General features: G+C 38.1%; 1 protein-coding gene across 1 annotated transcript in view; it reads left to right on the top strand.

The window, feature by feature from the left end:
* The window catches only part of METAP1D (methionyl aminopeptidase type 1D, mitochondrial), a 170,131-nt gene that overhangs the window by 110,222 nt on the left and 47,619 nt on the right, over positions 1–12,290 (top strand). Inside the window, exon 6 of the mRNA XM_044304001.1 lies at positions 7,850–8,013. Within this exon, the coding sequence (XP_044159936.1) occupies positions 7,850–8,013 (164 nt within the window). The remainder of the gene's footprint in view (positions 1–7,849; positions 8,014–12,290) is intronic.

Here is a 12,290-nt window from a genome sequence, read left to right as displayed (position 1 = left end):
CCAGCCTTTGGTTTTATTGCAGCTTCAGTTCTGTGACATGTCTTCAGAAACTCTCAGATATGCTTCCAAAGGTCACACCAGCAGATGTCCTACAGATCACTATAAACGATTGAAGATGTAGCGACTAGGAAAATTTTGCGTATTATACACATAGATTATCGTTCGTACTTGCGGTCGTTACTTGTTCGCTTTTCAATTGCTCCTTGTTATTACATGTAAAGATGGGAGACAGACGCTTAGTCAAAAGGCATGTATGAGATCATTAGCGAGTAGATGACTCAATATTATACGAACCGATCTATTAACGAGGAGCGATCATTTTTTTTAGCATGCTGGAAGATCACGATGGACGAGAAATAAGTGATTTTTCGCTTGTCTTTAGATCGTTCATACCTATTACATCACACGATTCCCGTTCATTTTCTCTTTCATGGACAAAAATCTGTACAATATTCGCTCCATGTAATAGGGCCTTTAGAAATTGGGTTCACTTGCTCCTTCTTGAGGTCTGAGCCTTGGGTGAGCATTCAGTTGTTCTGAGAACACCGTTTGCGCCTTTGTTTGATAAGTGTGTCTTGATCCTTACAATGATTCCCCCCCCCCCCCAAAAAAAAGAAAGTATAATTATAATGATAATAATTCATGATGCTTTTAGTCAAAAGCAGATCACCTACTCCAGATATTGTTATACATCCCAAACCTGCATTGGCCCCCGCCATTCTTGACTGATGGTTGTGATCATGATTTGAAGAGTTTTTTATTGCTTTCATGCCTTTTGTAACTGCCAAACATCTGAAACTTAGGTTCATCAGTCTATAAAACCAGCCACAGGTCAGGTATCCATGTGTGATATTCTAGTGTCAATTTTCTGCTTACCTTTTTTCAATTTATTTTTATTTTGTCAGCAATACATCCTTTACGCCCTTTGTCCCCACAGGGTTCGGTTGTCTTAGGCTACTTTCACACTAGCGTTTTTATTTTCTTGTATTGATATCCGTCATAGGAAAAAAACACTTCAGTTTTGTCCCCATTCACAATGAACGTAACTGAACAGAACGGAATGCTCCAAAAAGCATTCTGTTGCGTTCCCATACCGGAGAGAAAACCGTAGCATGCTGCAGTTTTCTTTCCATCATGGGATGCGGAGCAAGACGGATCCGTCATGACCCACAATGCAAGTCAATGGGGACGGATGCATTTTCTCTGACACAATAGAAAGCAGATCCGTCTTCCATTGACTTTCGGTGGAGTTCATGATGGATCCGTCTTGGCAATGTTAAAGATAATACAACCGGATCCGTTCGTGACGGATGCAGACGGTTGTATCATCAGTAACGGAAGCGTTTTTGCTGAACCCTGCCTTACACAGTGGTAGGATGGTCAGAACTTAAGCAAGTTGTTAGTAGTCCAATTTTCATTTTATCTTTTAATAATTTTTAAAGCTTTGGGTTTTGAAACTTGTTAACGAGGATATCCCGTAGACTGACATGCAGGAAATTTGTAGGACAGCAATGGAGTGTTTGGATAGTTGCTTACATCAAAGGTTATGTCTCTCAAGAGGGAGACGATAATATCAGTGACACCTGCAGGAACACCTTGTAAGACTGGAAGGATGAAAGTGTTATTAAGGTTTAACGCTCATGCTTTGGACTTGCCCAGTTATTGCACGCTACTGGGAAGAGATATTAGATTTGATACATCAGCATAAATAGTTAAGGGTACAAAGTGACCCGAAAATATGTATATTGGAATATGTCTCGGAGCTCGCAGCTACTGAGTTTGTTAAAATAGCTATAGGTAGACTATTATATGTTGCCAGAAAATTTGTGGCGCTGCACTGGATTCAGAGTAACCCACAGACACTGGGTGAATTTGTAAGGAAGGTTCATGATATGTTAATGGCTGAAAGGAGAGCTTTTACTAAAAGAGAGGCTGCCCTCAAAAGTTTGATAAAATTTGGGGCGATTGGCTGGCACATAGCCCAATAGTTATGTAATTTTTGGGAAACTTGACTATGCAATAACCAGGCATTTTAGTTAAATGTATGTTTGGGTGGGTTGGGGTAGGGGGGGGGGGGGGGGTCACGATAGTTTTCTTACTCGCCTTTCTATATTTTATGGAAAATAATATATATATATATGTAAAAGGAATATTTCTGTGTCTTTATGTTACCATGTAATTTCACGCTGCAATGTAACTGTAAGATCTTGCAAAAAGACAATGGCATGTGATTGTTGTTTCAAAACTTTACATTATTTGCCATAATAAATAAGATTTGATTCAGAAGGTTAAAAGCTGGGGCTAAATAGAGTCCTGTATCTCGCGCCACAAATAGCAGAAAAGTCACACGACTAAAACATTTGTGTGAGTTGTTTGCAACCTGCTGTCGTGCGACTATTTTAGAGCTTTGATTTGGCTGTAAATATCAGACAAAGTGCAGAAACGTAACAGGTAAGTCACACATAACTAGTGTGGACTTGTAGCCCAAAATGTCCTGCAATTGTTGCATCTGTCGCAGCATGTCGCATCACAATCCCATCAACAGTCATTAGATGCAATGGGGCCTGACACTGCCATTTGCCCCAGCCTTATCCATCCAGAAATTAGGACATGTCCGCTCTCCTGACATTCCTTTTTATTGGTACAAAAGGGCCTAAATATAGTGATTTACTATTTTAAAGTATTTTGAAGTAAATACTTAATTTACTTTGAAAAGTAATTTATGGAATCATTGCTAGCTCCACACCAACCAACATTTGTAAGATAGTGTGGCCAAAATGTATAATTCATGCTGAACCTATAATAAAGCATTTATTTCAGTTAAGCTGTCCCCCGTGTATGAAATAGAATATTAGGGATGAGCGAATCGACTTCGAATGAAACATCCGAAGTCGATTCGCATAAAACTTTGTTCCAATACTGTACGGAGCAGGAGCCGTCTTATTTTTATATAGGAGCTCCGTACAGTATTAGAATGTATTTGCTCCGATGAGCCGAAGTTATTGCTTTGCGAAGTCTCGCGAGACTTTGGGTAATAACTTCATAAATTAATTTGTACTGTAAAAAAAACATTGCCCGAACTCGGGCTCGGTTCCAAGGTACCACTTGGAACTGAAGAAAATCTTTCAAGAATTAAACGCTCCCCCTCCAGATCTCCCTCTCACTCATATTACAGCTTGGGAAAAAGATTTGTCTCTAACACTGTCCAGACGAGAGATCTCTCTCGGGCCTTCCCATTAATGTTACAAGAAACCTCATACAAACCAGTTAATAAGTGGTCCAAACCCCTATTGGGCGAATGTGCATATGGCAATATCAAAATTTATACTAACGTGCACAGTTTTTGTCTGACTGATTCTCGGCATATATGCTGGGTAGCAGCCGTATCTCCACCAGCCCCATTAACTATAGTGGGGTCCGGCAGGAATTCCGGTACCATACAGCAATGCCCAATTCAGAGAGCTCTGGCAGGTTGTTCTCTGACGGATCTCTTGCCGTGTATGTGAAAATAACCTTAACAAAAACTCTTGGCTGCAAGTGTTCCTAGCTGAAGCTATGATACCATTATATTGGAACAAAACCTCTGCTCCCCTAATTTCTCATTAGCTACAGAAAGTCGCTCAAGTAGCTAGACTGGAAGAACTGTGTCATCTTGAACAATGCACTGCACACTACATAAATATAGACGTATCGGGCACCCTTGGGTTGATTTTGCTAAGGGTCAAGATATGCTTACTTATCTCCAATGATTTTTTTCTCTATCTTAAGCATTTAAACATTTAGCTGGGAATCTTCCTCGGTCGTTGGCATTATGGCAATGATTTTCTCTGCATGGTCCTTTTATGATCTTTACATTCTGCAGCATTTTATACTTTCCTCATACTTCCTTTTAATTTGTTTTATGAGCCTATCTCTACTTTGGTACTGACGTTCAACTTCAACTCCCTCTTAATTTTTTTTTATCAATAAATGAAAATGTGTTATGTTTACAGCCAGAGAATAAGAAAATCCATACAGATCTAATACAGAATTTCTGCAGTAGACAATTCCATATAAGGTATTAAGCCTGAGACACACTAAATGGACAAAAGTATTGGGAAACACGTCTTAATCATTGAATTCAGGTGTTTTATTCAGTCCCACTGGCACAGGTGTACAAAATCCAGCTCCTAGACTTGCAATCTGCCTTTCCAGACATTTGTCATAGAATGGCTCATTCCAGCTTGGTCCTTTAATAGGATGCAACTGTTGCAACAAGTCACCTCATGAAATGTCTTCCCTCCTAGATATTCCACCATTAACTATGAGAGGTATTATTGTAAAGTGAAAGCGTTTAGGAACCACAGCAACTCATGAACTGGAGACCATGTAACGTTACATAGCAGGGTCGCTGAGTGCAGAGGCGCATAGTGCATGAAAGTCACCAACGCTCTGCTGACTCCATAACTGCAGAGCTCCAAACCTCCTCTGGCATCAACATCAGCACAAAAGCTCTGCTGTGGCGGGAGCGATCTGGCGTGGTTTTCCAGGGCCGAGATGCTGCATGCAAGCCTCACATCACTAACCACAATGCCAAGCTTCGGATGGAGTGGTGTAAAACACGCCGTCACTGCACTTTGGAGCAATGGAAAAGTGTTTTGTTCAGTGATGAATCACGCTTCTCTATCTGGAAGTCTGAAGGATGCATCTGAGTTTGGCGATTGCCGGGTGAACTTTACCTGATTGACTGCACTGTGCCAACTGTAAAGTTTGGTGGAGGAGGGATAATGCTAAAAAGTTGTTTTTCAAGGGTTAACCAAGTTATTTTTGACAATTGTATGTTTCCAAATTTGTTGGAACAGTTTGGGGAAGAGCTTTTTGTGTTCCAGTATGACTGTGCCCCAGTGAACAAAGCAAGGTCCATAAAGTCATGATTGGTTGAGTTTGGTGTGGAATAAGTGGCCACACAGAGTCCTGACCTCAGCCCCATTGAACTCCTTTGGGATGAACTAGAACAGAGATTGTGAGCAGGGCGCTCTCGTCCAACATCAATGTCTGACCTCACAAATGTTCTTCTGGATGAGTGATCAAATATTCCCACAGACACCTTCCAAAGTCTTCTAGAAAGTCTTCCCTGAAGAGTTCAAGCTGTTGTAGCTGCAAAGGGGGAACCAACTCCATATTAAGGGCTCATTTACATGACCATAGGCTGTCCGTTCCCGTATCACGGACCGCAAACAGCGGGTCCGCAGTATACAGGCACTGGCTGTGTATCACGCATTGACTTGAAATGAGTCTACAATCGGCAAGATACGGCGCGGAGCGGAGGCACAGATCGGAAGCACTCAAAAGCGCTTCCATGGGCTTTTTGGTCTGTTCCTCCTTATGTCCTATCTTTTGCTGTATATTGCGGATCGCAGACCCATTCAAGTTAATGGGTTTGTGCTGCAATATGGGATTCACACGGCCGGTGCCCCTGCATTGTGCACTGCAATTTGGACGGCTTATGTTCGTGTGAATAGGCCCTAATGCTATTGATTTAGATTAGGAAGTCATAAAAGCTCCTTTAGGTGTCTCAATACTTTCACATTCACTGATCACAAGGAGGATTTTGAAAAATGTATAGGAAGCACAAAATGTATTCAAAAGCTGAAGAAGTTTTTATTCTACTGTAAAGTTACATAAAGATGGGGAAACACTCTAAAAAGGCACATACATACATTTTTTTAAATATTTTTTTTAGAAATTACAATACATTTTAAAATTCTCAATATCTGTAGAGTTATTCCAATAGTCAGTTGTGTATACGTATGCATATAAGCTTGTTTTATAATGATTCTTTTAAATCTATAACATCACATAAATATAAATAGGATTATGGCTCTGTTCACACTTGCTTTGGGGCTCTTGTTTATAATGTAAGCCATGAACCAGATCCGTCACGCAACAGATTTTAGCCAGCAGTCCCCCATGGATTTACAGTGGGATCCATCAATTTTTATTTTGCTTTCCATTGCCCAAGAGTAACCCTGCTGGATGCCAGGATGGATAGTGTGAACAGCGACTTACCATAAATCAAAGTTGAAAATAAAATTTTGAACTCAAACATTTACAGAATGCATATGTACCTAGCAGCATTTGTATGATCAGTGGCGTCCATACAGAATCAACCTGTATCCCTTCGGGTGCTGTTATAATGTCCATTGCTGGAGCTGACAGTGTGTGTAAACAATGCAAAAAAAAGTTAGACTAGCACATTCAAACAATATGAAATAAAACACAGGTGCGCACCAATGGCTAGCATGCAAAAGCAAACAAACAATATCCATGCACAAAGACACATGCAGACACTGGAAACCTCTAAATTGCATTACTGCTATACTTACTGTTCATAAAAAATGGAAGCTCTTTGCCCATTTTTATTTGCGCATAAATGCCCGTGATGAGAACATTTACAAGTCACTGGTCAGACCACACATGGAGTACTGTGTACAGTTCTGGGCTCCTGTGAACAAGGCAGACATAGCAGAGCTGGAGAGGGTTCAGAGGAGGGCAACTAAAGTAATAACTGGAATGGGGCAACTACAGTACCCTGAAAGATTATCCACATTAGGGTTATTCACTTTAGAAAAAAAGACGACTGAGGGGAGATCTAATTACTATGTATAAATATATCAGGGGACAGTACAGAGATCTATCCCATCATCTATTTATCCCCAGGACTGTGACGAGGGGACATCCTCTGCGTCTGGAGGAAAGAAGGTTTGTACACAAACATAGAAGAGGATTCTTTACGGTAAGAGCAGTGAGACTATGGAACTCTCTGCCTGAGGAGGTGGTGATGGTGAGTACAATAAAGGAATTCAAGAGGGGCCTGGATGTATTTCTGGAGCGTAATAATATTACAGGCTATAGCTACTAGAGAGGGGTCGTTGATCAAAATTATGTCGAGCCCATCTACCAATAACAAGGTGGCTTTTGGAGATGGGAACCTAACACTGTCAGACTCGTCTTTCTTAAGTACAGACACGTAGGTGAGGTTTCAGGGTGTTAAACTTTAAGTGCTTCCAAGGTGCAACGTTACCCCTGTCAAACTGGAAGTTTACGAGTGGGGATCAGAGTGCGCCAACAGAAATGAAACCCAGCTGTGGGGAACAGTATGGTTCCCTCCAAGGCCCAGCCAGGTGGAGGTTCTGGCAGAACGTCCCCCAAAGCTGGGACCCCCCTTTAATCTGTTGTAGCCCTCTGTCAAATGGTTCCTTCGTTTAGGGGACTGGACCCCTAAAAATCATTGCAAATGGGCATCATGAAATCATGTCCAGGAAAGAATAAAAAAGTAATACTAATAACCCACAGCTTCTGTAGATAGGTTGGCTCCTGTACAGCCCTGGTTTACCACATGTCCTTGCTTTTCTTACGTTAAGAATTTACCTACTCCAGCATTTTTACTAGGGAAAGCGTTTGCAGATTTGCTTCATTTGCATTGCTCAGTATACATAATGTGATATCATTACAGACAGAGAGAAGCGTATCATGTCTGGAGTAGGATAGTCTTGGAATTTTTAAGGGTGAAGGTGATTATGTTGGGGGGTGGGGGGGTGCTGGATGACTTAAATGCACTGGTCCAGCTGCAAGCTGTTATTATAATGATTTTAGGATGGCTGAAGCTATTAGTTTCATTGAGTTGTGAAGCATAAATAACCTTGTCTTATTTTGTACTGATTCGCTGCATCCATGAAATCCATAATCCACGCCAGATATAAATGTCATTTTGTTTTGTCCACAGTGTATTGGAATATAATGTCAATGAAATGATTATGGAAGTTATCTTCTAGAGAAGGTAATATTTGCATATCTCTGGTTCCGATAGGTATATGCTGGTGGATATCACGGGGACACCTCTGAAACCTTTCTGGTTGGAAACGTGGATGAAAATGGGCAGAAGCTAGTGAGGACCGCCAGGAGATGCCGAGATGAAGCAATAGCAGCCTGCAAGCCAGGAGCTCCCTTCTCTGTAATCGGAAACACAATCAGGTGACCAGCAGAACGCAGTGACAAGCGATGGGAAGGCTGGCAAGTGGGACAGGGGTTATTGGTAGTCTGCTAGAAAGCTGATGACATGTTTTTATGATTCAATACCATCATTTGACTGATACCAGTGTGTGGAAGACTACACCGCACTGCTGTGCTTTGGGCGAAAAAAATGATTTTTTTTGTAAAAAGTGAATTACCTGTGGGTCAGTAAAGATAACTGCATAAAGAGACAAAGATGTGTATAAAATAACTGACATAAAATTTAGAGCTAGACAGTCTTGAGAAAAAAAATATATCAAAGTAGTGCAGTTGTATTATGTGAGTGAATACAAGCCACATACAGATCTACATATAATAATAATAATAATAATAATAATATAAACATAGAAAATATGTGTAGATTCACCCGCATACCATAAATACATACAGTGGAGTGCTCATGTAAGTCCCAGGGGTGAGAAATAATGTCAGTCTATACAGGGGGCACATTGTTTTGTATTTTTGTTCATTTAAACTTAACTTTTATCGTAAAAGCAGTTGTAGACATGTCTATGACATTTTTTGAATAGATAGATATTGATAGAAAGATTGATAGATAGATATTAGATAAATAGATATTGATAGATAGATATTGATAGAAAGATTGATAGATAGATATTAGATAAATAGATATTGATAGATATTAGATAAATAGATATTGATAGATATTAGATAAATAGATATTGATAGATATTAGATAAGTAGATATTGATAGATATTAGATAGATAGATATTGATAGATATTAGATAGATATTGATAGATATTAGATAAATTGATATTGATAGATAGATATTGATAGATATTGGATAGATAGATATTACATAAATAGATATTGATAGATATTAGATAAATAGATATTGATAGATAGATATGATAGTGATAGATGGATAGATATGAGATAAACAGATTTAAAGCATACAATAAATTAGATTTTGATAGATAGATAGATATGAGATAGATAGACAGACAGATTTAAAGCATATAATAAATTAACAATTTTCCACATCGTATACTTTTATTTCTGGTATAAAGTGATTGCGTTTTATGTTATTTTTTCCCTCTTATACAATTAATACACGCCTCGAAGCCTAGATCTTCCTATGGCACTTCGGGGGAAAATGATAAGCCAAAGAAAAAAAATACCCATCAATGTATCATTTATATGTATTTATTGCTATAGAAATGTTGTAACTGATTCTGAATCTAACTTTAGCAAAACCTCTATGGGTTATATCTCGGAAGCTTTTATTGTAGACTTTGCACAAAATTGTGTTTTTGACAGTTTTAAATTACAGGCTAACTATCATCTGGAGGAAGAAGGAAAAAAAAAAGGATAGTGTCTTTTTCTTCTTTTATAGGAAATGTTGAATCAGACCCCTACTGGGAAGAGAAATTTAATGCATATCTCACTATTTTACTATCCATGAATATAATGGAATGGAATTCAGAATGCGGTTTTATTTTTGCAAAAAGGGATGAGTCGATAGGTGCACCTCGTATTTTCGAACACCTAGGGTTCAAACAAATTTGCTGGTGGTGTTCCTGCATTTTAACAAAATGTATTCTTATGTGGAAAAGGGCCAGAGAGTTCGAAATTCTTATTCAGGCATTGTATGGAGCTCTGCATTCATAGCTGTGTCTAAAGGGCATGTCAGCCTTTGATTCTTTCTGAGAGGTAATTATCCTTTTCCTGTCAGGGAACAACAAATGATAGCTAACTACACAGGCACATTTGCGGTAGTCACATTCATCAACTGCAGGAAAAAAAAAAATTCAATTTAATTGTGCAACCCAGCTGCACATGAGCCTTTCAGCGTATCTGTTGTTTCCCTCTTTCTTCCTATTCCTCCTTCCATGTCTTTTTTACTTTTTTTTTTCCATGATTATTATTTTTTTATTTATTTTTTTCATTTTGTCTATTCCTCCTTTTTTTTTTACTCTGCACTTTCTTGTTAAAGTAATTTTCTCTTATGGCTTTTTTTTCTTTTCTTTTCTTTTTTTTCTTTCTCTCTCCCTCCATTGAAGAATATGAATGTAGAAAATTATCACAATTACTCATATAATTGAGCCTCTTTGTAGCAAGTGCAACTCCTGTAGCCTTTCTCCTTCATGAAAATGGTTTCATTATAGGGTTTTTTCATATTCCCTGACACCATCTACACAGAGGAACAGGCGCGCAGATGAGATGTTCTCGGAACAGCGCAGATCAGTAAGGTCACAGTAGGAATAATTAGCTCTGCTATGGAAAGAGCTTGTAGGCCTTTTACCGCTACATAAATGTACTGTCCGTGGCTTTTAGTCACAGAAAAAAACTTACTAACAAATGGAACTCCCGCCTACTACTTTGAAAAAAAAATTTGTATCAACACTACAATTTTCTATCATTAAGACTAATAACACAGAGCCTGCTATACATCAAGAGGAATAAAAAGAAAAATCTCACATTCAAGTGGCGGCTGGGTGCTGACCTTTGTTCCCTTTTTTTTTTTGTATGTATGTGTACGACTTGACAAAAAAAGGGACCCACACACTACGCCAACACCCAGGTGAAAGGAGCTGCTAAAGCGCCCCCCACCTTTTTTAAAAATATTTCTGATCCCTAATAAATCTCTGTATAAGGAAATTAATTTTGCATATCCATTGCATTAATGGACCCTGTTAACAGAAATAAATAAAACATCATAAAAAAACAAAAAGGTAACGTAATTGAAGATGACATCGGATTCCTAGGCCGCGGTGAATTTGCTTGCATGGTCTAAATATTAATAAGGGAGGGGGGGATAATGTAGCCCTGAAAACAACTGTATCCAAACTGGTTCTCATTTAAATTTCAGCAGACGGGTGCCATTTGTTTTGTGTCATTGTCTGGCATGCTTAAATGGTAATTGGTCCTCTTTTTATATTCCGATCGCATCTGATGAATATTCTGATACCATAACTCAGCAATCTCTGTAATGTATTCTGTATCTGAGGAGGGGGGGGGGGGGAGAAAAAAATAACACAAAACAACAAAATGGGAGCACTACATGAATATTAACCCAGTAAGCCCAAGAGATACCTAATGCACGCTTGCTCTCGAAGCTGAAACAATTTCGTTTTTTTCTTGTAAAAAGTTCTAGCGCTGAAAAAAAAAATTGCTAAAAAATAAATAAATTGACAATTATGACAAAAAGCTATGTAATTAAAATATTATTGCGCTGGTAGACGGGGCATAATGATATATTGTAATTTTTTTTTAAATTACACATAAATTAATTTTAATTTCAATGCATAATCTTCTACATTATTTGTGCAATTTTTGAACATTTTATTGAAATAAATACATAGATTTACGTTGATTTTGCGGCTAAATTAGATTTAAAAAAAAAATTGCACTAAATTAGATCCTGTCGCCCATTATAAAAAAAAAAAAGTATACTGAAGTATACAAAAGCAAGTGAATATGTTTTAATGATTAAAAGCAGTCATCTATAAACTTGCAAGATTCCCATTAAGTTTAATTAAAGATGATGAGATCACTGTGCTCCTGCGGTTCATGTTTCTGATCCTAGTTTATGGTTGTATTTTTTTTTTTCTGAGCCTACGATGGGGAAGTGAATTTTTTTTTCAATAATATTAATATTTTTTTTGTTGTTTTTACAAATTATTAAAAATCAATTTTTTTAAGATAATCTAATTTTAAAGATCAGCCAAGGCTAGAAAATAAATCGTTTTACTGTCAACTTTTATAATGTAGAATGACAGTTACTGTAAATTACAATTACTCAGCTTTTGACTGTACTTGAGCACGCAATGCTATAAATTATCGTTCCTAACAATCCATCACGTTTGCTTCTGACAAAAGGAACACAAGATAAGTTTAACTTCATTGTTAGGAAAACAGAATGATTTATGTGCCATTTGTAAATCAGAAATGCCTGTGACTGCAGTCTGTAACTTCAGCAGCATTCACAGTGGAAAGAGAATTTCAAGAATATTTTGAATTCCAGATTTCTTTCATTTTATTTTGTTAATGGAATTTCATCGTACACTGAGGATATATTAACCAGTGACTTACATGAGTCCTTGCTGCCATTATTCGCACTCAAAGCAGTAATTACCGTATATACATTTAGTCCATAAATGTTGGATACTAGTGACATTACTAAAGCTTGTGACTTAAAGGACATCTGTCAGCAGACTTGTACCTATGAAACTGGCTAATGTGTTATATGTGCGCTTGGCGGCTGAAGGTCCC

The sequence above is a fragment of the Bufo gargarizans genome, chromosome 8 (assembly GCF_014858855.1).
Source record: "Bufo gargarizans isolate SCDJY-AF-19 chromosome 8, ASM1485885v1, whole genome shotgun sequence".
In the NCBI taxonomy this organism is placed as follows: domain Eukaryota; kingdom Metazoa; phylum Chordata; class Amphibia; order Anura; family Bufonidae; genus Bufo; species Bufo gargarizans.
The sequence above is the reverse complement of the archived record's forward strand: the minus strand, read 5'-3'. Positions and strand labels throughout refer to the sequence as shown.